The 27411-nt window shown below is 56.3% G+C and overlaps 1 protein-coding gene across 1 annotated transcript; it reads left to right on the forward strand.

The window, feature by feature from the left end:
* Positions 1 to 326: 326 nt before the first annotated feature.
* Positions 327 to 26601, forward strand: SSU72 (SSU72 homolog, RNA polymerase II CTD phosphatase). The gene is made up of 5 exons (XM_019461082.2): positions 327 to 502; positions 9824 to 9967; positions 23755 to 23894; positions 24482 to 24600; positions 26097 to 26601. The coding sequence occupies exons 1-5, from the start codon at positions 423 to 425 to the stop codon at positions 26196 to 26198; spliced, it is 585 nt and encodes a 194-aa protein (XP_019316627.1). The 5' UTR covers positions 327 to 422; the 3' UTR covers positions 26199 to 26601.
* Positions 26602 to 27411: the final 810 nt, after the last annotated feature.

Consider the following 27411-nt stretch of genomic DNA (forward strand, 5'->3'; position numbering starts at 1 on the left):
CTCGACGACGACGGCGGCGGCGGGACGTCCGGGGCGTCAGGGGCGACACTGCCGGCGACGGCGGCGGGGTTTTGTGACGTAGGACGCCAGCGCGAGGCTCCCGGGGGGCCCTAAGGCAGCCCCTGCGAGGGCCGAGGGCCGCGGGCCGCGGCCGCACACGCCCGGAGCCGCGGAGCGCCCGCCGGAGGCCCGGCGCCCGGGGGCGGGGCCTCCTCCTCCCCTGGCCGGGCGCCGAGGGCCCGCGCGAAACGCCGCTGGGGCGCCGCCCGCCCGCGCCGCGCGTCTCGACGCGTTACGTCGCGGCGCCGCCGCCTTGGCGTCATGACTTCCGGGCGCCGCGGCCGCCATCTTGCTCGCGCGGAAGCTCCGCGGCTGGGTGGGAGTCCCGGAGCCGGCGCGTCGCGGTCGGTGCGGCCGCCGCTATGCCGTCGTCGCCGCTGCGGGTGGCGGTGGTGTGCTCGAGCAACCAGAACCGGAGCATGGAGGCGCACAACATCCTCAGGTAGTTAGGGCCTCCGCCCTGGCCTAGCGCGCCCTGTCCGATGCCGGCCGACAGGCTGTTTCTCCGGCCTCGCGCGCCCTGCGCTGCCTGTGCTGGGCGGCGGCGGTCCCGGCCCCGGTTCCCGGCCGGTGCTGGGCGGCGGCCCCAATCCCCGGTCCCGCAGGCCCGACGCCGGCGGCCGGGCAGGCGGTGCGCGGCGGCCGCCGAAGGACGCCGGGTGGGCCGCGCCGGGCTCGTTGGCTTCGGGGCCGAGCGCAGCGAGGAGTCGACGAGGCTCGTTGGTCCGCGCGGTACCCCCACAGGTTTCCTAGCGTCGCGGGAGAATTCCGGTTCTGAGCCCAGAGGTTCCCGTTCGCGCAAACCTCCAAGCTCCCGGTAAACCCAGATGCTTGATGCTGTTGCATCCACTTTGCACGTATGTTTGTGCATCTGAAAATAGCCGATCTTCTGTAAGATTTTCATCGGTGGGGCGGTAAGTGCCAAGTCCAGGTGAGGGTCTAGGAGATGGTAGTGTCCTGACGACCTTCTCCAGGGGGTGTCGTCATTTATCAGATCTGGAAAACGTACACAACGTAACCTCAGGATAAAGGAAGGCTTAAGAAAAAAAAAAAACAAAAAAAAACCCGCCTATTTTGTTAATTTTATGTATTTGTATTTTTGCCCCGACTGCATTTTCGAGTCTTATGCCAAAAAATGCCCCTCTCCCCAAAGCCTCCAGTCAGTAATTTCTGCACTCCACGTGAATTCGCTTTTTGTGCGCTTGTAATGGACGTGTCAGCACTCTCTTTTGTGATCGTGGCGTTGTATGTATTTAATAAAAGTTTATTCCCGCTTGGTAATTTTTTTCGTTCAAAATCACTTGTTAAAACGTGAACTTGATCTCTCACATTACAGTTAAAGTTTGGTATACACGTCAACTTTGGTAGTAAAGCAAAGTTGAAACCGCCTTTTCTCCCGGAAGTTTCCACAAGGGATAACAACAGTGCCTGCTCGTAGTTCTCACAGTGCAACTTTAACTCTCCCCAGTAACTTGGAAAACTTAGAATATCCTGCACCTTCTCCCGTTTCTTAACGAAGGTAGGAGTGTCAGGTGTCCAGGATCTGCTATTTAGAAGTTTAATTTTTTCTAATCTATGCCACACAGCCCACAGTATTCGCTTAATGTTTTTTGTTAGAGCATGGGATGCTTTGAACCTAACAATTCATTGTGAAGGTGGTTTTTAAACTACAACCTTTAAAACTGCGAACTTGTTTTAAAACCAGGAATGTGCTAGAATTAAGTTCAGAGTCATTAAATGTTTGGTGAGTTTGAGCAAAAGAATGTAAGGTTAACATTCCTGGAAGATTCCTCAAGGAAAATAAAATTTAATGTCCTGAGTTCTAAGAACGCATTATTTGGAGACCGCCTCATCCTGCTGGTTCTGGGCGGTGATCTGCATAACAAAGTTGAGATGAAATGTAACAAAAGGAAAATGTTTTTTTAGTTACCTAAAGCAACTTTGTTAACGAAACCAGTTCCAAAAGTCTTGCCTGTCTGATAACTTCCCTGAGACGTCATCACAAGACGACGCGCCCTTGTTTAGTTCAAAGCGGCGGTAGCGGCTCAGCACTGCGTCTCCTGTTTCCCCTGGAAATCGGGGTGCAGAAGAGCCCCTCCGAATAATCACCAAGAAGGAATTCTCATGTGTGTTTTTACCTGTTTTACTGTTAAAATTTTACTCAAAAAGAGATTCAGAATGAGGATACAAGGAGGTAAGTTTAGGTAACCGGTGTTATTGATGTGAATGTGACATTAATTTAGACATGAATCTTTAGGGTCTAAAATACTTACATTTGGGGAATGTATTTCTTTGTTAGAAAGTAGTGTTTGTGCAAACAAAGTTCTCATTGTAAAAGATACAGAGAAGATGGAGACGATGGCGATGACTCAAAGGACCCTTTCCGTGTACCACCTTCTGGAAGTTTCTGTGTGCACAGACGCCTAAGAGATTAAAATGTTGTTTGGTAATTTCACATAACGTTTGATTTCGGTTCTTGTTTTGATGTACTGAATTTGAATACCTGTATCCACATTGAGTCATGGCAGTGGTTACAAAATCAGGACACAGTAATCCAGAGGAATTCTGTGCAGCAATTAATTTTGTAGCCAGTTCCTCATTAGGAGACACTGGGGCTGTTTTCTGTCTTTCAGTCTTAAAACGTCAACATCCCTGTGCCGTATGAATATCTTTGCACAGTTTTCTGATTTCCTTGGCATGAATTCCTAGGGATAGAATTGCTAAGTCAAAAGATAGGCATATTGTACGTTTTCATATATTTTGCCAGACTGTCTCCCAGAAAAGTACCTGTTAAGAGAATTCCCAGTTTCTCAATTTGGGTATTTCATTTTTTCATGCTGCTGGGGCAAAAGAGGATCTCCCCCTTCCTTTGGTTTTAAAATTGCTATTGAGATGAACCAACTCTTCATGCCATTTTCACTTTTGACAATTATTTGTGGTTTTCTGTTTAGATTATTTACAGGTTTTAAAAGCATCTTTAAGAAATTGATGTGGTGGTTTTGTTACCGCCTTAGAGCTTATGAACGTCAGGGCCTATAAAGGGGGCATTTGTGAAAGCCTAGGAAAATGGCGTGATAAGTGAGAAAGGAAAACTGCAGCTCAGTTACAACCACCTGAGACGGCATAGTATCGAAAGGAATGCAGTGAGTTGAACCTGCACAGTAGGTAGTTTTATTAGTGAAACCCTATTTTATTTTATTCTTTATTTTTGCCCTATTGAAAATCAGTTTTGACTATTTTTGACGGGTCAAATATTAGTGGTAATAAATGTTGGCATTTTTAGTCACAGTGTTCCCTGGGGTGATCATTTTTGATCCTTTGAGACTAACTCGTTTCAGATACCAGTCCTGGGAGCGCTTTAGGTTTTTAGGAGTGTTTCCACAGAGGCTTCTGTTCTTTGTGCCCTGTAGACTGAGATTGCCCTTTGGGGTCAATTAATTTATTTTTTGTTCCAAGCTGTCTCCTAGATGTCGGTGGCCATGTTGATTTTTTAAAATTTTCGTCTGTTTATTTTTTCAGAGAGCACGAGCGCATGTACGCGAGTGCAAGCCAGGGAGGAGCAGAGAGGGAGAGAAATGCCAAGCAGACAGCTCATTGTTGGCACAGAGCGTGACGCGGGGCTCAGACTCACAAACCGTGAGATCGTGACCTAAGCCGAAACCAGGAGTCGGACACTTCGCCAACTGAGCCACCCAGGCACCCTAAGGGCCGTGTTGATTTTTAGGAAGCTCTCTGATGGTAGCCATTCAAGACCGATTTTAAGGACAGACTTTTATATATTGCTGAACTGAGTTCTCAATTTGCTTTTAGTGAAAGGCAGTGTGATTTGGGGAGGATGAGCAGAGAGGCTGCAGATGTGAAGGAAACCAGGTGGGGGTCAATCTCTTGAGCTCCTCTCTGCCAAGCGCTTTCTAATGCCATTTGATTTCATCCTCGTAACCATTAGGAGGTCCACACTTAATACAGGTGAGGAGATGGAACCCAGCGCAGGAAGCCCTGGCTCACGAGTGACAGCAGGGATTTGGACACGAGGGCCTCTGGGTGTAAACCGAGACTCTAGATGGGAAAATCATGGGCTGAAGAGGGGTCCCGGCTGAGGGGAGGACAATGGAATTGGCTGAGGTCCTGTGGTTTTCTGATTTGGGGTGAGGCAGCCAAGTCTTAGTGTCATGACTGGATCATGTGGGCCTCCGGCCACCCTGGGACAGGGGCAGTTAGACATCCTCTCCCAGATGGGACCGAGTCTCAGGCTGCCTGTGTTTATACCATAACAGCACACCCAGTTGTGCTAAATCCTCATTTCCAGTAGTCTCTTGTCCTTTACCAGGGAGGGATAGTCAGCTATGCAGCCTCTCTGGCTGTATCTTTTGATATTTTGGTTCTGAGCACACTTGAATGGAAACCATTTGGGAGGGTGAAAGGATTTGAAATCACATCTTTATGGCAGAGGATGGGCGCCTGGTGGCTCAGTTGGTTAAGTCTGACTCTGGATTTCAGCTCAGGTCGTGATCTCATGGTTCGTGGGATTGAGCCCTGTGTGGGGCTCTGCGTGGAACCTGCTTGGGATTCTCTCCCCACACCAGCCCCCCACCTACTTACGTGCACATGTTCTGTCTCAAAATAAATAAATGAACTTAAAGAGGGAGGTGCCTCCAGGGGAACACATGTGCCTTCATAGATTTTAAGGGACTGCGTTGTTTTTTGTCTTCAGGAGGCAGAACTGAAGTGAGGGTGATGGAGGAACGTAGATTTTTGTTTGAATACAAACATGGGTTCAGAACAGGGTAGACCAAGCCTGGTAACCACTCTCAGAGCCAAAATAATCTTCCCTGCATAAAGGATCATCTTCAATCTTTTATAGATGAAAACAGGAGGAGCCCAGAGCGGGGAATAGTTCAGCAGGCTCCCATCTATGAGGAACACATTCTTGTTTAGGGCCAGTTAGTGTTGGAGCAGGAAAGCAGCACATCGGTGGTCAGTTGTCGCTGGACCGTCTGAAGTACCAGGTCTCGAGGGTCAGCTCTGCTGGCACCGCGCGGCGTGGGTGGGCAGGGACAGGAGAGGCTGACAGGAACCAGCAGAGCAAGGTGGCCTGCCAGAAGCCGGGGTTGAGGAAAAGCAGCTGTGGAGGGAGGAACACCCGAGAAGGGGTGCTGATGCGGGGGCTAAACGTGATGGCTCACTCGTCACAGGCCTGGCACGGTGATCTCACGCTTAGCCGTTCAGTTTTGTCGTCGACCTTGGGGGACGGTGAGAGTAAGGTGTAAACCCTAGAAAATATTTACCGGAATATGTTTTCAGCCAACATTTAGCAGACGATGACGAATCTTCCTGGAGTGTTAACGTTCCAGAAGAGCTCATCTTGCAGTCTTCGCGCTGTGACACTGCAGGCAGACATTCAGGTGCGATGCTTGTGAGCAGTTGATTTGTGTTCTGTACATATGAGGTCATCACATACTAGACGTCGGGCCGGTGAGCAGTGAGTGATGTGCCTGCGTGAAGGTGACCTGGGCCCGTGCGTGCCTCGCGCCCTACTTAGACACAGGGTGTGCCTTCAGAAGGTTGGCGGTGGGTCTAGGGTTCCAGTCGTAGCCACAGTAATGCTTGAAATTAGATTAATAACCATACTGTAGAAAACTTGGATGTTAGCTTATGATCCTTTTTGGTATTCATTTTAACATCATTATTTTACCTTCAGTCATGGGATGATAATTGAAACAATTCGTTTCCCAAAATTTAACATTTTCTTTGATAGGTTCTTTGTGATAGGTTTTTTGATACTTGGGAAGACATTTGATAAAGGGTAGTTTAACATACAAAATAGTTGGTCCTTGAGACGAAGCTTCTTGGTTGTCAGGAATGTTTTTATAGCGTTCAGTTCTCTTATGTAAGGTCATTGTCACACCGCAGTGTTGTCACAGCACAAGATGGGCTCCTCTGTCACTTGCATCAGCTGAGAAGAAAGGGAGCTTCTGTTGCCAATTAGTCTTTTTGCCACTTGGGAACATTCTGTTGGGGGAAGACCAAGCCGCATTTCATTTTGTTTCAAAATACGCTGGATTGCCATTTCAGAAAGTCGGGGAGGGTGTGGAGGATGGGCCCCAGGCTGTTCCCAGTGGGGGCTGGCTTCCTCCATTCAGAGTCCCACCTGGCCCTTTGGGGATCCTGCAGTCACCCCCTCGGAAGCCTAGGGTATCTACTTTCACGGCTGTGGACAGACAAAAGTGGAAAATGTTCCATTTGGACACCTAATGCAAACCTCGAACCCCCCTGTGATGGAAGATGGGTAGAAGAGATAGGTGGGCCTGCCAGGTGGCGGCCCCAGCAGGATGGGGGACGGGAGTCCCTGCACCGAGGGGCCTCTGGTTGGAACCTCCTGGGAACTCAGTGGGCAGCTTTCAGGTGGCCTGCCTGGAGCACCCTGGGGTCCGGTCCAGGGTCTCTGCATCACGGGCTAGGATGTGAAGATCTTTGAGGTGCCCTGTCTTCCCGCTCCCCCCGCTCCCCTCTGCTCCTGCCCCACAGCTTTCTCCGCTGCTGTCCTCTCGCTGGCCTGTCTGTGGTGTGCACTGACTGTTTCACCTGCTTTGTCGTCCCTCCGCCCGCCTCCTGACCTCCTGACCGTCTGAGAAGAGAGATTTGGGTCTGTTTTCATCACTGCTGTATCCCCAGTGCACAGTAAGCTCCAGGAAACATTGTTGCATCAAAATGGAATGATAAACCTGCCATTGGAAGTGGTGGTGGTTTTTCATCTTTTGAAACTTGAGTTGTGCCCTCGGGGGTCTTGTTTCTGTGGCTGATGTGGTTTCATCGCACACCTCCGTCCTTTCCCTTGCCGGCTAGAGATGCGGTGCCTGGGCCAGCAGATGCTGGGGATGTGAGCGGCCCAGCGCCCCCGGACACTGGTGAGGGGTCGGTGGAGCTGGCTTACCCGCATCCCGGATACTTGTGACGCTTCCGGGAGCCTGCCTTTCCGGGAGCCACAGGGTAAACTCACAGGAGACTTGAGGCTTGGCATGGGTTCGCACACCAACAAGGGGGGTTATGCCACTGGCCAGGGTTGGTCTCAGGAATCCCTCCCTCTTTCCTTCAGTGATGTGCATTTTCCACGTCGCATCAGGCTCTAAGCCGCTGGGGCATCCTGAGGACACTTCGGGGGAAGTGGCTCCGTGCTGAAACAGCAGGCTGCTTGTTGCGGGCAGTTCCTGGCAGATTCGGGCTCACCGCTGTGTGTCCTCCAGGGCTCTGTGGCCACGACCTGCTCGCTCAGGACCCTCTTCAGGGGAATGGGACCCGCACGGAAGCAGGTGACCATGGACCTTCCTTGCTCGGAGATCAGCAGGTGGCTGGCGCCCGGGTAGCAGCTTGTCTCTGTCGGCTGTTGAGGTGACCTTCATCGTGGGCGTGTCGGTGATCTGGCAGGAAGTACTTGATCCTACGTGATCTGAACTAGCTAGGAGTCGGGTTCGGATTTGGGGTGAAGACGGTCTGCGTGTACCTCCTCAGGGCACACGAGTAGAGGTGTCTGTGTGTCCGTGCCGGTCACTCTCTGGTCACAGCACAGGGTGTGTTGTGGTTAAGTGTCGGAAATGTTGGTTGTCTTTAGGGTTTTAACGGTTCGGGTACGTGTGGGCCTTGGTTTGCTGATCATCGTGTTCTCTGTCGTGGGCGATGTCCTGGGGACCTGCTTGCACAGCTCGGACTGGACTTCTAGGGACGCAGGCAGGTGACTCCACCCTTGCCAAACTCCCAGGACTCGGGTGAGGTGAGAGACAGTGTGAGTGGCGGAGGGGCAGAGAGAGAGGGAGACACAGAATGTGAAGCAGGCTCCATCCAGGCTGTCAGCACAGAGCCTGATGCGGGGCTTGAACTCATGATCTTGAGATCGTGACCTGAGCTGAAGTCAGACACTTAACCGACAGAGCCACCCAGGCCACCCCTGTTCCAACTTGATGCCCCGAGTAGGTACCGGCTGTTGAGGCTTCTCTTCCCTTGGGGACACAGCCCCTCCCAGGCCCCTGTGCCACCACAGTTGGGCATGTTTCCACTCTTTGATTTTTCTGTGAACAATTGCACCAGATTTTGTGTGGGTGGCACCCTTCGCCCTTTTCACAGCGGCAGTCGTGTCCCGCTGCGTGGAGGGACACGGGCTGGTTCTCGTCAGGGTTGCGGGGAGTGTCCTGCGGGCCGTTAGCAGATGTGTGCCCGTAGCCCGCAGGACGGACTTCCAGAGGGAAGTGTGTACGTTGGAGAGGGTGGGCGGTTTGTGCTTGACGGATGTCGGTGCCCTGTCCAGAGGCTCACAAGTCCTTGCAGCAGCGCCGTCTGAGGTTTTTCTCCCTTGTAAAACTGCTGTTCGTTCGCCGTCCGTCGGGTACTGTAGGTGCCAGGGGCACGGCGGCAAGCAAGAGGGACCACGTCCTCACTGCGTGGCGCTGACGTGGCAGTGGGAGAGCGCTAACCCCTGAGCAGACTCCCCGTCCTTCGTCTGATGCGTCTGTCTTGTGACGAGTGAGATGAAGCCGTTTCCTTCCTGTAACTTTCATGCCTGTGCCCTGCTCCTCTGGGTTATCTGTCTCCTCCTCTACATCAGGGCATGCTCAGCCGCGGCCCTGTTGACATTCTGGCCTGGAGGACTGTCCTGTTCCCTGTCGGAGGCTTAGCGGCCTCCCTGCTACCTAGACACCGGTAGCACCTCCCAGTTGTAAACGAACAAAAATATCTCCAGACATAGTCGAATAGCCCAACTTCTAGAAAAGCCCGAGACCCTTCTTGCCAGGCGGGGCTTGCGCGAAGGATGTGGGAAACACACGTGCTCTCCCGAGGCCTGCAGCTGGGGAAGTCCCTTCAGATGCAGAAGGTAATGGTTTACAGATAGACAGCTATGATGAGAAGTCCCATTTATTGAGACGCTTTTAACACTTAAATTTTTACTTTTACTCACCGTGAGTTTGGAAGCTTTCAAGTTCTATGCCGACTGACTTTTACACATGACCGCCACAGACCCGAGAGTGGTTATTGGTGGTGACAGAGCGTCGTGGGCCCTCATACCTCTGGTGTTTATTGTGAGAGGACCTCTGTCCCCGTGTGGGTTGTCACAGGGGCTGCGCTTCGCATACATCCCCCGGTTGGTTAGGAGACACGCTCGTCCCTTTCCTTATCTTTGATCCAGGTTACAAGAGTCTCCACCACTCGGGGACTATCTGTTCTCGGCCCTCACAGCCGACACGGTGCTGCCGGCCGCCCCTGGGCTCTCGGTTCTGGTTTCCCGGCAAGCCCCACACCACAAGATGCTGGGGACGGGACGCGTGGCACTCCCCGTGGTAGAGTGTGCTGTTAAGTCCATGGGAGCCTCTCAGGAGTCAGGAGATAGAGGTCCTGTGAACCTGAGCCCTCTACAGAGGTCAGGGTAGTGGTCAGGCATCAGGAATGTTCCAGAAGAAATCTTCTCTGACCCTGCGTGTCTGGCAGGCCCCTGTGGGTCAGAAAGTTTCTAGGGGGACGTGGTATACAGCTGTGGTGCTCAGACGCCACCTTGTAACTGGGTTGAGACCCTCCGTCTTCCGTCCGGGTGGGTTTCGTCCAGATTCGCGCAGTATGCTGCAGGATTGCTGACGGTTTGTGCATACGACGCCAGAAGTTACAGATGTAAAAGCGTGTTCTGTAGCATCGGCAGTCACTCTGTTTCCCGTGTCATATCCCTTAGTTTGAGAGGTTTGTGTCTTAATCCGACTGTGATTCTCTCTCCTTCCGTGTCTTTCAGCAAACGGGGATTCAGTGTCCGGTCCTTTGGAACAGGAACCCACGTGAAGCTCCCAGGACCAGCACCGGACAAGCCGAATGTTTATGATTTCAAAACTACATACGACCAGATGTACAATGATCTCCTTAGGAAGGACAAAGAACTGTATCCCAGTGGGCCGCCCCTTTACACGCCCCACGTGCTGGTCTCTGGCAGGTGTAATCGGTGACGTGTACGTCACTCCGACCTCCGGTTTAGGGGCGTCGTGAGGTGGGCACGTAGTGGCCGCCTCCGTGGGGTGCGTGGAGTCTCCCCCCGCGCGGTGCAGAAGCGGACACGTAGGGTGTGCGGATGGAAGCGTGGAGCGCACCTTGACAGAGTCGAGGGAAGTTCCGATTTAACGTTAAGCAGAACAGCTTAGATGAGGAAAGCGGAAACCACAGGGTTAAGTTGCTTTTCTCACTGCAGGGCTGCCCACTGCTGTCCTCTGCAGGTAGGTAGGCGTGTGCGTGGGTGTGCGTGCGCGCGCGCACGTGTGAGCGCGGCGTGCACCGATGCGTCTGTAGACAGGCCGCTTCACACATCTCTGCCACGTTTCCACGGGGTCAGGTTAGTAGGAGGGCCAGGTTTGCTACCGAGGGAAGCACGTCAGAAGCAAATAACCGGAGAGAACTTTATTTCATTCCAAGAAGAGGCAGAACAGACAGGGTCTGCTACTTAAGACTCATGTGAAAGAAAAGGTATTTTTTAAATCGGTTTTATGAACGTGACCTCCGGCTGTGCAGTGGTTAAGATCATTGTTGCCTGGCTTTCGTCCAGGGCGCTTCATGATCACCCTGCGCTGCTTTAAAACTTCGGGGCCTGCCTCGTTACGGTGAGTGATTTACAGTTTTCAGGATGGAGCCCAGACATGTCCCAAGTGCAAGGAATATAAACACCAGACGGAGAACTTTGTCCTCGTGTTGGTGCTCTTACGATTTTTAATAAACTATAAATGTTTTTTGTAAATCTGTAGATTAATTAGTTAGCTGGAGTGTGGCTCCACATGTCATTCTAGCAAAGTGTAAAACTGGACCCTGACGGTTATTCCGTCTGCCCCCTGTGCTCTCCTTCCTCACCTACAATGAGAACGTTCTCGGAGGGCACTGAGGCCACGGTGCCATAGCCTGGCACGTGGGGCTGTCTGTGAGTCCCTGTGGATGGTGGTCACCTGTGACGCACCACTCCCAGGAGTCCAGGACACGTGGTGCAGTGGACCCGGCGTCTTCCTGGGAAGTCCTGCGTGCCCCCTTTCTCAGAAGCCCAGAGCCGGCTCTGGGAAGAGACCCCGAGGATTTCCAGTGAGCCGTGCCCCGGTCCCGGCATCGCAGTGACGTGCTCTGCTTGTGTCCTTGGGCCAAGAAAGAAGGCTGGGCTCTGGCTCACCGAGAGCAGCATCTCAGGAAGGCTTTCTCCCTGAACTTCTCCCTTGCGTGGAGAGCTGGTCTTAAGTCTTGCAGAGAAGTGTTGACCACAGCCCCTTTACCCTGGAAAAACCTTTGACCTTAAGTCCAGGCTTTTGTAGCTTGTTATAAACTCTCCATGTGTCGTGAGGCTTATCTTGAGACTCTGTTTTTGAAGATCATTCTTCAGCTGGCACCATTCATCTTTAAAACTCTTATGTTCAGGAGGGAAATGAAATCAGAGAATATTTATTTGTTCGTACTCCCTTAATCATTACAAATTAGGCCTTCTGACCGTGGAGTTGACCATGATCCTCCTGTTTCTAGGAACAGGCAGCACGTAACCACATTTTAAAAAGACCAGAATGAGAGGGTTTGGAGTAGGAGGGTTGATGTGATGTCCTGGCAGTTGTGAATGAAAGAGCAGAGACCAGCTGCTCAGAATTCAGAATCTCCTTTGTAGGCTGACTTTGTACAGAGGCACAGTCTCTCCACAAAGCATCCAGTCCAGGAGACAGCCACACGTGTGTGCCTTTGCTGCATCGTGGGGAGGGTGTGGCTGGGAGGGACGTGGCTGTTCCAACTGTCACTGCACTATTTGCCTCCTGAGACCCTGCGTGGGAAGGTCATCTTCACAGACCTCCCCTTTTGATTGCCCCTCGTGAGGCTCTGGGAGGGACACGTTTGTCGATTTATTAGTCACTTCTCTTGGGTGGGATCTCTGTCCTTTAGGAAGGGGGTTGTAGTTGGTTAGCTCGCCCAAGTACAGCCCTTGGCCAGTAAAGGAGGGACACGTGATCCAGGGGTTCCCCGTGGACACTGGCAAGACTCAGGACGGGGCGTCAGTCTTCGTGCATGAGGGGAACAGGGAAGGAGGCGATGGCGGAGGATCAGCTGTGTGTTGGGGTTAGACACCGGGCTTGGGAGGTGCCCTGATAACACGGGAGGGGATACTTGGCCGGTAATGGGGCACTTCCAGCTGCAGGGGGCCTGCCGCTTTGGTTGCTTCCCCCATTGGCTTTTGTGCGCAGATAAGAGCTAAAAAGCCAGATCTGTAGCCTAGACTGCCAGGGCTCTTACAGAAGTGACGTTTAGAACCTGCTGTGGAGAGCTGGAAGGTATTTTAGGATGTAACTCACAGATAAAACACCACATTCGGTACATGCTCGAATTTTCAAGAGAGAGAATGACTGGACAGGAGAAAAATGGCACATGGTGAGCAGAGCTGGGAGGTGAGGCCGAGTGGCCCAGTGGCATGGGTCGGGCGCCCTATGGGTGTGCGTGCACAGCGCTCCTGAGGCAGAGTCAGGACGCAGTGCTGAGCGCGGGGCTCTCGCTAGTTTTGGCCGGCAGGCCTGCTAGTGTGAAAGCACTTTATAGGTAGGTGGTTTTTTTCTGAGCAGGGTGGGCCTCGAGGGGTTGGGGGCCTCTTGCCTGTGGCTCCCGGTGACGCTTGAGCGGCCAAGCCCTGGTCTGCTGTCCCTGTCGGACCTGCCGTGGGAGGTGCAGCAGGGCAGGGGCGTGAGGTGGGATACAGACCTTGTTCGGCTAACCCTAAACTAGTCCATAAAGCTGGACTGGTCTGGTCCCCAGTTTCCTGTGGGAATTATCTACCAATAGTACTGGGAGTCAAGTCAAAAACAGAAGAGTTTTGTGGTCAGAGAATCCATGCAGCACACGAAGCTCACGGTCTTGTGGGCCTTCGTGTACTTCATGGGGCCGTGCAACCATCACCGTGGTAATCGTGGACCGTTTTCACCCCCCCCCCCCCCCACAGCGTCCCCCGCCCCTGTCACCCACCGGCTACCTTCTGTCCAGACGCTTCATCCAAGTGGAGTCCTGGGCCTTGTGCCCTTTTTAACGGGCTCCGCCCCTCAGCATGTCCTCGAGGCTCGTGGAGCGTGTATCCAACTGTCCATTTTTAGACATGATTTTTTTTTTTTCCCCTCTTTTAACCTTAAGTTTTGTCTTCCTTTGCCCTGGAGTTATTTTGAATATGGAGCAGCTTTAAAGTTAGTGTTTCGCCCTGTGGGCTTGAGCACGGCTCCAGGGCTGGAGTGGGGCAGGCTTGGAGGCTCGGCTCGCACTTGCCCCCACGGCATTTCCTTGGGGGGGGGGGGGTTTGCGGTGAAGAGCCCTGGGCCTGCCTGGAGCACCTTTCCTGAACCGGAAGTAACTTCTGCGACAATAGCGGATCACTGGACCCGGTGGAGGGGAGGGCTGCGGTGTCCTCCTCGGGCCTGAGAGTTTCGTGCGTTCAAATGAGTGCCTGTTTAAAACCTTTGAGTAGCTACATGCTTTGTGAACTACAAAATCACTTCCAATCACTTGTCTTTAAAAGCAAGTCAGTGTGTGGCTCTAAATATCCTCAATGACATTTTTAACTGGAGACCAGTTGCCCCCTAAACATGGGTTTGAAATGCAAATAGAGCTCTCACTCCCTGGATCCTGGATCCTCCATATTCTTCTCATTTTTCTCCATCTGTTGTAATTACCTTCTGGGGTTAGCTTTTTTTTAACCATTTGTTCCTTTTCATCCTCATTTGCACTGTCTTTTAGGCCTTGGGTTAATTCACGTGTACAGTTGACCCCAAACAGCATGAGTTGAAATTGCCCAGGTCCACTGGTGCGCAGATTTTTCTCGATAAATACAGTACGGTGCTGTAAGTGTATTTTCTCTGCCTTGTGATTTTCTTAAATTTTTCTCTAGCTCCTTTGTTCTAAGAATACAGTATATGATACATACAAAATATGTGTTGATTGACTGTGTTCCCAGTAAGGCTTCTGGTCAGAAGCGGACTGTTAGTAGTTAAGTTCTTGGAGGGTCCCGAGTTACACCTGAATATTTGCCTGCAGGGAGCACCCCTCACCGCCCCCCCCATGTGGTTCCAGAGGCCACTGTATACCCCGTTCTTTACTGTGTACTTGTCTTGGGGTAAAAGGTGAAAATAAAAATGATCTCTAAGATCGTAAATCCCCACAGCCTCCTGACCTCTGTCTCGGGTCCGAGGTCGGTGGACACGGGAGCTCAAGAGGGGGTCTGTCCTCCCTGAGGCCCTGTTGCCGTGCAACAGGGCCTCTACCCTTTTCCAGAAGCTTGTGGTCTGGGTCTCCTCGGGCTCCTGTGTCCAGCTCAGCTGAGCCCGGTGGGGAGGGGGGGGGTGCCCGCCTGCCGGTCCCGTCGCGGGAACGGTTCCCGCAGCTCCAGCCAGAGCTTTCTCGTGCCTGCCCCGGGCCCGGCTCCACTGTCGGGTGAGCGCGCTCACCTGGCTGGTGGTCCCTGGCTGCCCCCTGGCTCGCTGCGCTCGAGGCGCGCCGAGGCTCTCTTCGCTTCTGCTGCGTTGCACCTTGTCTCATTTCATGCTGGTTGGCAGCTTTTTAAAGTAGTTTTTAAGTAGTTTTTGAAAACAGTGTTTGTTTAACAAACGTCTACTTCTTAAGCCAAACACTGATTTCTAGAGAAACTCTGATCTAGCATTGCTGGTATCTAAGCTTTCAGGTCTTAGAAAAGCACTCGTGCTTGAAGTTTACAGATGAGGAGCCGGAACAGCCACCACCGTGTCGGAGAGTGTGTGCCACCTCCTCTGGGGTAGCTGCCAGGGGTCGCTTGCGTGTCTGGGCGTGACAGAGCCAACACTGACCTCGCCCGCTGCTTCCAGAGCTCACCCGGGGCTGGGGGCAGGCCTGGTCTCCCCAGCCTGCGGGAGGTGATTTGCTGATGCCGGGCGTATAAACTCAAGGGTGGTCAGAGGACATTGTAGACTGGCCTGAACTGGCCGCCGAGCCTCGTGTTGGGGCAGCAGTTAGGTTGGATGCTGGTGGCTCGGGAGCTGACTTTGACATTTCCTCCGGGGGTTCCCAGGTTCTCATTTGTGCAGCCTGTATGCTCTGGAAAAACCGCTCTGATTTCCGAGTTGAATTTCTTCATATGAAAGAAGTCCCAACTCAAAAGCTTTTGATGTGGTGGTTCTGAGTATGGTCCCAGGGTCCCAGTGCTCCCTACGGCCCTTCCCGAAGACCCCATGCTTAAAGCTTACCTTTCTCCCTCTCCCCGAAGTGTGGAGAGGGCTCTGGCAGAGGCTCCCCTGCCCACCGTTCTCAGTCCTCCCTCTGACGGCTGACAGGCTGTTTGAATGCTTTTGAAGACGCCCCAAACCTGCCCTTTCCCCCAAAGCACTGGGCGCACCCTCTCCGGCTGGCTTTTCTTCCTCACAGGATGGGGAGGAAGGGGGACAGTCAGAACCGCCAGGTGCGGTAGGTCACTGTGAGGCCCGTGGGGACCAGACCCCGGGGGCCCAGGGAGGCCGCCGTGTCCCACTCCAGCCTGATAACCTGCTGGCTGAGGAGCAGCCACAAGAAACCCCTTGCTTCGTGCTGCTTCAGTGCTTTGCCCTGAGAACATGGGCTCGGGGTGTCTCCTGTATCCGTGTGGGTGAGGGGTGGTCTGGGTTCCCACGTGTGCTCCTCTCCTGGGGCCTTTCCTCTTAGTCCTCAGCGTGGTAGCACTTGGCGTGCTCCGTGATTCCTGCGTGTGGTTCCCTTTGGCCTTTCTCCCCTGAATCGAAACTCCGAGATGGTGTGGCCCGTGGCACGTAGCCAGTGCTGGACAGTGGGAATCCAGGTGAGCCACCACGAGCTCGGATGGGGGGGGGCGGGGCGGGGGCCGGATGGGCACACGGGAACGGGCCTCTTCCCCGGGCTGGGGAGCCTGCCCGGGCCTTGACCAGGAGGAAGTGCGGGGTCGGGGAGGGCTCCAGGGAGACAGCCAGGCTGAGCAGCAGACGGGGGTCCGGGGTCCCGGGGGTCCCTGCGGCATCAGTCTGGCTTTCCCACCAGCCTTGGGGGTGGAGTGCCCCCTGAGGGAGCCCCGAGCGCAGGCACCGGTCCAGCGGCACCCACCTTGGTACTGACCACTAGCTGGAGCTGTGCGGCAGGGGGGCTCATGCACACGCAGGGCCTGAGGCCCCACCGGGTCTTCCAGCTGCCCAAGCTGTCGTCAGCAGATGCCCGGGCCCTCTGTCCGAGAGGGGCTCCCAGTGGGCGTGTGGCCTCTAAAACAAGGGACTTCATCAGGGTGGCTCTGAGGACACATCCCGAAGGGCAGGCAGCAGCTGCCATCGGCACCCTCGAGGAGGGCCTGCTCCCTGCCCCAGCCTCTGAGCAGGTCTGAGCGGCGTGTCCTGCCAGGATGGCCCCCTGGATTGCAGGTCACCTGGAAGCTTTGGAATCCTGTCCGCCTTTCCCCGATGCGTCCCTGTCCCGGCCCCGCTCCGAGCATGCTGGGCATCACCATTACCCTCCAGAGTAAGATTTCCAAGTCTGGGAAAAGCATCCCCACCGGGCCTTGTTGCGTGCAGTTCTGGGCGCGTCCCAGTTGGCGGGGGACGCTCAGCGAGGCCTTTCTCTCCAGAGGCCTCTGCACAGCTTGCTTCTCTGCTGGCGGTGAACCTCGCCGTCGGCTGTCCCGTGGCCACGGCTGTTTTCCCCGCTGGCTGTTTTCTTCGAGGCCTGTGGACCCGGCTGCTCTCGATCCCCACGAGGAGCCCTGCTGGGGGCAGGTGCGCAGCTGTGCAGTGAACACTGGCCTCCCCCCTCGGCAGACATTTCGACGCTATAGAAGCTGAGTGCTCGACGGGGGTGGGGGCGGTTTCAGCTCGGTGACCACCGTGGGCTTTGTCTACTCATCGTGTCCTGTTCCTGCTTTGGGCTTTTTTCTTCTGGGATTCTTAAATTTTGTGATAAAACAAGGGGTTTTTTTAAGGGTTTTTTTTTGTTTGTTTGTTTTTGAGAGAGGGAGAGCGCGCATCCAGGCTCTGCACTGCCTGCGGCAAGCCCAACGCGGGGCCTGAACTCCCAAACCGTGAGCTCGTTATCTGAGCCCAAGTCGGACGCTCCACCGACTGAGCCACCCAGCCACCCTCAACTATTTTTTTCTTAGCTCACTAACTAGAGTTTCAGTGAGGAAGAGGGATCGTTTTACTTCTCCTTGTACTCATTCACAGAAGTGTCGGCCGTCGAGAGTAACAGCCCTTGCTCAGCCTGTGGGACGCTGCCTTCTGATGGCAAAGCCCCGCGTGTCACGGATGTAGGTCAACGCAGGCGGCCCAGAGAGCAGGGTGTCTGCTGTTCGTGCTGCTGGGCTCAGCCCTCCTGTCTCCACGGCACACCTGGGATTTAGTCCAGTTTGGAACCATTTATGTAAACCAGACGTGATGATAGTCTAATTCATAATTTTAAAACTTTTTCTTAAAAAAGGTTCAAAAAGTAAGTTAACTTTCACTAAAATGCTCCATCCTAGGGCTCAGCTTTTTGCGCTGAGGTTGAAATGTGTATAAAATTAAGCAGCTGGGGGTAGGTGTGTGTCTGTGCCTGGCCGGCTGGGTCGGTGGAGCATGTGACTCCACCTCGGGTCACAGGGTCCGGCCCCTCGTAGGGCTTGGAGCCTACTGTGAAAACGCACACACTCACAAAGACTGAAGATATTTTTCCCACTGTAATTTTATTTATCTGGCCAAGTTATTTAAATTTGTTTTCTGAACTTCCTCAGATTTAAGCGGATGTGGTGGTTTAACCTGTTTGGACAAGTGGTCTCATCTCATCTTCTCTTCTCTTCTCTTCTCTTCTCTTCTCTTCTCTTCTCTTCTCTTCTCTTCTCTTCTCTTCTCTTCTCTTCTCTTCTCTTCTCTCCTGTGTATTTATTGAGAGAGAGAGAGAAGGCAAGCAGGGAGGGGCAGAGAGGGAATCCCAAGCAGGCTCTGTGCTGGCAGTGCAGAGCCTGACGTAGGGCTTGATCTGACGAACTGTGAGATCATGACCTGAGCTGAAACCAAGAGTTGGACGCTCAACCGACTGACCTAGGCGCCCCCGTCATCTCTTTATTACGTAAAAGCTTCCTACGAAGCGCTGAAGTTTAATCATGCTGGACAGCGTGTTATGGTGGACCTTTGTCATCTGTTCACTTGAAGCCGACTCTAGATGGCCAGGGGTGAGGCCCACGCGTTCGCTAAAGCCGGGAGCAGCCTGGGGGGGGGGGCGGTCAGTGACCTCACTGCCCCCACCTCCAGGTTTCTGAGGAGGTGGCGTGGCCCGCAGGATGGAAGAATTGTCATGCCAGTGCTGCGTTTTGTAAGCCCCCTTTAAAGGGGGTGTTGCCTTTGAAGAAACGAGAGGATGTAACCCTTCCCTCCGTAGTGTCTGCTGCCTCTTTGTGCAGGGCCACCACGGCCAGGTGTGGGGTGGCAGCCGCTCCAGAAGCCGAGTGTCAGGGTAGTTCCGACGGCATCCTTCTGCGCTGAGTAAACCAACAGGATGTGAGCCGCACCCCCCCCCCCCCCGAACTGGAAACTTCCCCAGTGAGTTGTGGGGAGGCCATTGGTGCCCCTGGGCTGCGGCGGCCCGTGTGTGCCGGGTGAGCTCGCCTGGCAGGTGCCAGCTGTACTCAGGGACGCTCTGACTCGTGTGCCCCGGGAGCCGGGCGTAAATGTCTCGGCTGGCACACTCTGTGACTACTGACGCAGGTCTCTCCACGCGCTCTGCTGGTTGAGCCCAGCAAGGGCGACCCTGCCGCGGCTGCGGGATTCTGAGCCTTGTGGGCGCCTCCGCTTTGGTGCACCTGCCGTGTGCCCTGCTGTCCCGTGTCCCCACTTAGCGCATTTGCACTGTGGGGTTGCAGGTTGGGCCTCCCGGGAGGCCTCTGGTCCCCGCGCACTCAGAACGTGCTACCCCAGAGGCCTGTTCTCGTTTTCTTTATCTTTCACGTAAGTAACACCTGTTCCTAAGAACAGTGCCAGTGACCTCTCCTGGTGGGTTCTTGGGAGCTGTGTTCTCTGGGGGGTGCTGTGTGTACAGCCCCCCGTTGCCACCTGTGTGTCTGCAGGACCCGGTGCTCAGTATTCTGTTTGTGGACATGGTCATTGAACATTAAGTTACCCTGAGGGCTCCCCACAGAGACAGAAGTGCTCCTGACCTGCTTCGGCTCTTGGGTTTGTGTTTTGAATGAGGCCTTAAACTAAACCCTGGAGGTTTTGTTCTAACGTTATCTAGGATCCAGGGAAACCCTGCGGCGTCTGGCCCTGGGTGTGTGAGGCTGACAGCCACGTCACTGTGGCTCCCGGGGCAGGGAGGGCACCAGCCCGTGCATTCAGCAAATGCGAGACCCCGCTGGCCACAGGCTTCAGTTGGTGCTGATTTGAAGTTGAAGGCAGAAATGCCACCACATAATCCTGAATTTGAACTGAGCTCTTGAATGCTCTCTGAGATGGGTGGGGAGGCTCATTCCCTGCCTGTTCCCTAGGTGCGTTGAGGGGAGCAGGCACCTGAGAGGCTCCAGCTGCACGGTGGGGGCGCCCGGACGCCTCTCCCCACTTCTGACAGGTCACACACTCCAAAGGAAAGTCCCTGGGGGCAGGAGGGGTGCCCAGGGGGTTCTTGAGGGCAGCAGAGAAGAGGGCTGCCGACTGGGAGTTCTAACTTCCTGGGCCAGGGAGTTGTCCCTCGTGGTGGATTTGGGGTCGGGATAGTACCCTGGGCTTCCTGGAAGCATGGCCCTGCTGACTTTAACACTGTGCTCTGTCCCCGTGCCTTTCAGGGGGTTTTCAGAAGCCCCAGTCCTCTCCTGGGGCATGGCTGGCTGTCTTCCGGCTTGGGAGCATGGACCTGGGCTCAGCCAGGCGGTGGGCCTTTTCCTCACCGTCACCCCACCCCCATGCTGAGCACCTGTGGTGGCCCAGACCCTGCGGTGGGGGTGGGGGGGGGGTGGGGGGGGTGCGGTGCTTGGGCATTTCTGAGCTGAGCTGCCCTTGAGGGTCTTTCCCCAGAGAGGACTTGGGTCCCCACTTGAAAATTCTTGCTCCGTATCTTATGTTTGCATATAATCAACCCTAGATGCAGGGTTTAAAAAGATGAGCAGGTTCTCTAGGTGTGGCCCACGCTTGGGGAGCCTTAACTATGGAGGGTTTGGGTTTACATCCAAGGCCAGCAAGTGGAAAGACCTGAACTAAGTATGGTAGTGTTGGGGACCGGAGCAGGTGTTGACAGGGGTCTGGTCACCCATCGTCTTAGCGGGGCATCCTCTGTTAACACAGCCTGAGCAGTGGAACCAGGGCCTGATCCAGCCGCCTGGGGTGTGCTAACCCCCACGGGGGGTGGAAGGGGAGCCCAGTGCACCCCTGCCTGGGTATACTGGCCCAGGCCCCGCACCCCCCCCCACCCCACCCCAAGGTGAAGGTTCTGACTTGGCCTGGTTGCTAGCCTCTGGGATCCACGGGCACTGTGGGGCCAGCATGCCCCGCCTCTCACCAGGGTTTGTCTTGATTACGTTTGGTTGGTGACATTTGTGGGGAAACGAGGCTTGGGCTGTGCTTCCCCATCCTTGGCAAGAGCCTCTGTTCGGCTGGGGAGCAGGGACGCTGGTGCCTGGTGGCAGCCTGGTGAGGGTGTGGAGCGTGAGGCTCCCCTGGGAAGTCTGTGGCCTTGGTGAGCGAGCGTCAGGCCCTCGTGCTCCTGCGGCGCCTTTCCTGTGCGAGCTCTGCAGATGGCTCGTCTCCTGTCCCTTGTCTTTAGCGTAAACCTCTGCCTTCCCTCCGTCCTTCATGGAAACCTCTCTGAGCCAAGGTTCCGCAGGTGCTCCAAGGGGCACAGGCCTTGCTCTGTGGCAGTCCCTGGCTCCCTCCATCCCCTCCCTCACCCTCCTCACGGGACAGCAAGTTGTGCTTCCCCTGGGGCTGTGAGGGTCTAACTCGGGGGGCCCAGGGTACACGTCCACAAAATGGCTGTGGAAGCCCTCGTCTTTGGGAAATCACTGGAGAGAGAAAAGAGTTCGGCTAAACCTCTTTAGGTTAAACCTAGCATTGGAAAAGTTGCTTTGAATCAGAACGAGAGCCGTGTGGCTCTGCTCTCAGGGAGAGCCTAGATCCCTCAAAGGGCGGCCCCTTGAGGCAAGGCTGGCCCCAGGCCCCCGGGGCTCCCTCCGGGCTTGGTGTGGTCTCTGCAGTGTTTTGCCGTGCGCATTTCAACTTTGCAGAGAAGACGAGTTATCGTGGCTTCCCTGTTCCTTCTCTCATCGCCTTGCTCTCTTTCTGGGGACAGTCTCCCATCCTGTATCCCATGGGCTTCCCCTGAGTCTCGTTTGGCCTGCTTGCTGAGGTTTACATAACAGCTTTGAGCACGTGCTATGCGCTGGTGCTGGCGAGGTCTAAGTCGTCTGCTAGTTGAGACCCCAGAGTGTTTGAAGACGACCCTTCCTTTTGTACTTCCTGTGATGTGACCAGAACACCAGGTCCTTCCCCGGGGGGAAGGCAGGGCGGGGGGGGGGGGGGGTGGGGGGGAACTTGCTGCCTTCACCTGTTGCAGGTGAGAGCGGTGAAGACAACTGCCTTCTGAAGGCCAGGAGTGAGGCGACAAGGCCGTCCGTCAGCCGGGAGTGCGCGGTGGCTCCTCGCGTCACACCACGCTGCTCGGCAGGTGGGAACCTCGCTGCGGGTCCGCATTGTGCCACAAGAGCGAGAGGGCGTAACCGGCTTCATCCCCAGCAACTTGGCCTTCTGGAAAGATCTCGGGGTTCACTTGGAGGCAGAAGCTTCATTAGGAGCCTCCCCATTTATCCCAGGGCGCTTCCGGTCAGGGTGCTGGGGAGAGTGGCAGCCCGCATGCCACGTCCCATGTCCCCACCCCCCCGGGAACCCGTTCCCCAGCTGGACAAGGGAGCTCGTCCCTTCTGAGGGCGAGACTCTGGCCTGCTGCTGTCCCATCCTTGGAGATGCCTTCCTGCCTCTGGGAGTTGGCCGGCCCCTTACTAAGCTGGTGGCCGCTTCCGGGCCCCCGTCGCTGCCAGCCACAAGAGAACCGTGTGTCATGGGGGGTCTGACGGTGCTGCCTCCTTCCAGAAGCAGGGCCCTCTGCTGACCTCTGCTTTGGCCTCGCTGTGCCCGGATAAGTTTTTCGGCGGGGCCTCTCTCTGCTCCTCCACATCCTGTCTCTGTCCCTGTCCCGGGCCACTGTGACTTGGAGAAGCAGGTGGGTTTGTGGTCGGTCTTCAGAGGCTCCTGCCCAACCCGGCCTTGCATCTCTGGTGTTTGCCAGGAGACGGTGCAGAAAGGCCACCGTCACTCTTCCCTTGGACACTAATGAAGGTTAGGGTTTGATCCCCGAACGAGGCATTTTTCTCCTTACAGGAATCATTTCATCTGTTCCTCTTCTCTGTAAGTAATTGAGGCCGAAGCAAAGGAGGAACGGCTTCACGAGGCCTGAGCGCTGCAGGCCCCAATGAGGGGCCTTCCCCGAGCGCCCGGTGGCCACCTGTCCCCAGGGGCCGGGAGCCTCAAGCCTCGGCCTCGCCCGAGACAGGTGTGTGTCTGAGGACACACGGGACACGGTCGGGCGCCGTGGTCTTCACCCTGCCGGCAGGGGTGCGGGGGGGGCGAGACCACGGGCCGCCCCGGTCGCCTGAGCCGCCTCTGTCCGCCCTGCACCAGCGGGTGGGCCTTCCCGAAGCCGTTTCTTTACGCTGGACTTCGGTGCCGAGCGTGTGAAGGGCCGGGTGCTGAAAGGCCTCCGAGTGGCAGCACAGCCGGGCGGGGGGGGGGGGGGGGGGGGGGGCAGGAGGGGCTGCGGGCCCAGCCCAGGGGCGACACGGGGGTTCGGTGGTCTGGCAGCTGACGGGTGTCTTTTCAATGTAAAACTCGACACGGGCCACTCACAGTTGTTCTAGAAGCTCTTTCCACTATCCAAAGAGGTAGGAAATGTATTTTGAGTAATAGGAGATTAAATCGCCCTAACTTAAGATCTGGGGGAGCCCTAAAATGTATCACTCAGCAGTCCTCCAGCAGCTAATCTGTCTCGTAAACAGAATTAAAGATGCTTATTCCCAGCTGTCTGGAATGCCCTTTAGTGATAACCACGGACCTCATCTTTGGGGACTTTGTCCCTGTCTCTTGAGGTGGTGAACCCTATCCCTGGGGTCACTGGGTTGGGTCGGGTGTGGCCCTGTCTCGAGGGTCCCACGTGAGGTGCTTGCCCCTCCTGCGGGGCCTGGACCACCTTCTATTTTCAGTCGGCCCCCTGCTTCCCCCCACCCCCCAGCCTCCTCCATGCTTCCCTTTCTCTGGTGGGTTTCCAGACTTTTTTTTTTTTAAACTGCAGCAACTGAGCCAGACCTGGGACTGGCTTTGTCTTTGCTGAAGGGCTTGTGCTCAGTGTGAGTGATTACAGAGTTGCCGGGGGGTGAGTCAAAAAGCAGGTTGTAGACACTAGGTCTCTGCTCTCTAGAAAAGGTTGGTCTGAAGGGCTGCCGGGTGTAGGGCAAGCGCGTCCCCCGCCCGGCTTGTCTTCCGCAGGACTCCAGGGACTGGCCTGGTCCACCCTAAAACGGCCTCAGCCCCTCCGTGGCTCTGATGCACCTGCCAGGAAGGGGTCCAGCAGCTCTGCTGTTGCAGACGCCGAGGTGCTGGGCTGGGCTGTAGGCGCTCCCAGCTTTACTACAAGTCTTTAAGCTTCCTTGACTCCAGCGCTTAGCTATACGCAGAACGGCATTTTACATATGTTGGACAGAAACAAGAGAATCAAGCCCCGGCCAGAAAGGTTCCAGAACTGCAGAGACCTGTTCGATCTGATCCTCACCTGCGAAGAGAGGGTGTACGACCAGGTGGTGGAGGGTAAGGATGCAGGCTGGGCGCGCCGCACGCCTGCTGGCCGTCTGCCCGTCACGGCCTAGGGGGCGACCCTGGCTGTGAAGCAGAGCCGGTCCCCGGACGGCCAGGCTGCCCCACGCCCGGCTCGCGCTTCCCGGCCCGGGGTGTGGCGCGGGGTTCCTGTGGCTCCTGTGGGCAGGGGAGAGCGGTCAAGGCCGTGGTGGGGTGGATGGGGCCCTCCCTCCTCCTCGGCCCCCAGCCTGCGTGCCGAGGGTGGGGGTGGGGGCGGGAGGTGGTGGCCTTCGGGTGGCCGCGTTCGTCAGAGCAGACCCACCTGTGTGTCGGCCGACGGCACGGTGCGGGTTTTAAGTCTTTCGGGCACGTGCCGAGCATGTGCGAAGCAGAGGAACCAGGGGCCTGGTGCTCGGCGAGTGGGACCACGTGGCCAGCTCGTTGAGGATGACCGTCGCCGGGTCTCCTTGGGTCACCCCATGTCTGGCGTGCAAGTGCTCGGGCCTGGCTTGTTACCCAGAGGCCAGAGGCAGGGAGCGCGTCGGCCCCCTCACACTCTGGTTCTGAAGCCTCTGACCGCTGTGTCTCGTCCCTGTTAGATCTGAACTCCAGAGAGCAGGAGACCTGCCAGCCGGTGCACGTGATCAACGTGGACATCCAGGATAACCACGAAGAGGCCACGCTGGGGGCGTTCCTCATCTGCGAGCTGTGCCAGTGTGTGAGTACCCTGTGCCCTCCTGTCCCCTGCTCTGGCCCAGGAGCCCAGGTCTGCCTGACCCAGGGCCCCAAGGAGCAGTCTCTGCCAGAGGGACTTGACCAGGGCCACCTTCTCCTGACACACGGGTTTTACCAGGAAAGCGGCTATCATGTGATTCGGATTCACGTTCGGGTTATTTTCAAATGTTAAAGTAGGTGCAGAGGCGCCCACAGATCTGTGGATCGACCACACGGCTCTGGCTTAAGAACTTGCCTCTGTGCCTTTCGTTGGGTTGATGGAGGCGCGGTGCCCTGCTCCACGTCCGGCTTCCGCGGAGATGGCCGTGCGTGCCCACCAAGACCCGTCTGCCGAAACCCGGCTGACGTCGAAGGGAGCCTGGGGCCCTCAGAGGTGCCGTCAGAGCTCTGTGGACGCGGTGGGTCCTCCTCTCTTGACCCTCGGGACCTGTCAGTCCTTGGCCCGCCCGAGCGGCCCTGGGCAAACCTCCCTCGAGTGGAAAACCCCAGGGACTTTTGCAGCCACCGTGCAGCTGTGCTCAGAGCAAGACCTTCCCTCTCAGATGTGACAAAAGGACCGACCCAAGCAGAAACCCATGCGCCTCGTCCTGTCCTCTGCCCACAAGCTCTGCGTTTAGGTCAGCTGGCTAGGAGTGGCCGAAATGAGGGAAACGTGTGGCTTAACCAAGAAGCCAGAGACAGGCAGGCCCGGACTGTTTTGCTGTGAGGGCCCAGGCCCTGGTGTCTTGTTCCACACAGCCAGCCTCTGTTCCCAGCATGGCCATCGTGCGAGACAAAGGGCTGAAGGGGAGCGCATGGCCCAGAAGCTGCGCGTGCGCTTTCCATTCGGGTCACCCGACGAGAGGCGAGGTACAGGGGGTCTCTTCGTGTCAGAGAGGCGCTGCTTACAGGCCGAGGCTTGGGCCGGTGAGCGGCCTCGGCCACCGTGCGGCCCGCGCCGGCCCCGGGCCACCCTTGGGCCGTCCGCCAGCAGCACCTATTTCTTCCAGGAAGGGTCTCCACCAGGGGACGTCTGGCCTTCTCTGCTAACAGCTCTGGCTCTCACAACTGGGAGGGACCATAGTGGCAGCCGGGGGGGGGGGGGGGGGGGAAGCCACAGATGTCCCAACACCCTGCCGTGCACGTGACGCCACCGCTGCAGAGCACGGGCTGGCTTTGGGCAAGCGACCGAGCCTTTACGGAATGGGGACAGCGGAGGCGGCGAAGGTCCCCAGTCCGTGTACTTGGGACATCAGTGGGCGGGCCTCCTGGGGTCAGAGCCCGGCCCCTTCCCGGGTGGGCTACAGCAGGCGGAGGCCGGGGACTGCCCGAACCCTCTGTTCTCAGGCCCCCGCGGGGGTGGGTGCCAGCGAGTCTCCAGAGCACAGGTCAGCACTGGGTCGGGGCACGGGCGGCTGGGTGCCCGGCACCCCCCCCCCCCAACTCCCAGGGCCATCGCCCACCTCCGCACCCACTCAGGCGGCCTGTGCCTCCCCCCAGATTCAGCACACAGAGGACATGGAGAACGAGATCGACGAGCTGCTACAGGAATTCGAGGAGAAGAGCGGCCGAGCCTTCCTGCACACGGTCTGCTTCTACTGAGCCGCCTGCCCTCCTGAAGCCGACTTTCTGAGCTTCCTTTTGTTAATACTTTTCCTCCCTGATACCTGTTTTTACTTTAAGGTATTCTGCTGGCGGACAGCAGCAGTGCCCAATGAACTGTACATACAAAATGAGAAGATACACAGACACCAGATTAAACCAAATTCTTTTCTTTCCCACTTCTCCTTATGAGTGGGATGTCAATTAGGAAGTTTTCTTTCTTTAACCAAAAATGTAAACAACGGTTTATAGTACATTTTCCCCATACATTTGTGGCTCTCATTGTGGTTCCTCCCCTGTGCCCCCCAGACTTGCTGGAATGTGCAGATAACCTGAATGAAGCCGTGCACTCTGTCTCACTAGGAGAGAACCTGCAATCGTCCAATAAATAGATGCTGCTGCCTTTGCTTTGTCCTCAGTTGCCCACCTGGCCTGCTGGGGGGTGGGGGTGGGGGGACAGGGGGTGCTCTGGGACCTGTGGACCGCAGCCTGACTTCTGGTGGGACCCTGAGGTCCTGCTACCCACAGGGACTGCTGGAAGAATGGAGCCCTCCCTGTGGCACCTCCTGGGGCTCAGATAGTTGTCCCCAAGAAGCCTTATTTCCTCGTGATCCTCCTGACCCCCATATCTGTGGAAGTCCTCAGGTCACCCTGGGGAGGTGGTAGGGGCTCCCACACCGGCAGTGCCCTTCTGGGGGCTGTGGGTGCGGCCTTGGCGCAGGGACTCTCTCCCGGACCCCCAGCATCCCCGGGCACTCTGAGCAGAGCCACAGACACTGGCCTGGGTTTTCGAGGTGCCCAGTCCCGGTGCCTGGTGCAGACTCCTCAGGGAAGATGGGCCTGAGGCTGGCCCTGCCGCCACTGTGGGGCACCCTTTTGGTCTTTGCTGGGCCATGTGGCCATGGCTTTGGAGTGACCTCCCTGGCAGCTCCCCAGCGGCCCTGCAGGGCGGGCGCTCCACCAAAGGCAGGTACTTGCTGGAGGAAGCCGGGTGCCAACCAACCTGCCTGCGGCCCCGCGACCCGGGAGGAGGGGTCTTCGGTTGAGCGCTGGGGCGGAGGGTCCGGGAGGGCGCAGGGCCCTCCCCAGGAACGACCGGTCTGGTCGGGACTGGCCAGACGGGGACGAGATCCCGCCCTGCGGTCCCCGGGGAGGGGTCCGGCCGACGGCGCGGGGCGGGGCGGGGCGGGCGGCGCGGCCCCTCCCGGGAGGC

Source organism: Panthera pardus, unplaced genomic scaffold (genome assembly GCF_024362965.1).
Source record: "Panthera pardus isolate Hobbes unplaced genomic scaffold, ASM2436296v1 HiC_scaffold_11, whole genome shotgun sequence".
Taxonomy (NCBI): Eukaryota; Metazoa; Chordata; class Mammalia; order Carnivora; family Felidae; genus Panthera; species Panthera pardus.

Bases quoted from the DNA above. Each gene is read 5' to 3' on its own strand.
- SSU72 (XM_019461082.2), top strand. From the start codon at position 423: ATGCCGTCGTCGCCGCTGCGGGTGGCGGTGGTGTGCTCGAGCAACCAG. The intron at 503-9,823 runs GTAGTTAGGGCC...CGTGTCTTTCAG, and splicing joins GAGGCGCACAACATCCTCAG to CAAACGGGGATTCAGTGTCC. The intron at 24,601-26,096 runs GTGAGTACCCTG...GCCTCCCCCCAG, and splicing joins TCTGCGAGCTGTGCCAGTGT to ATTCAGCACACAGAGGACAT.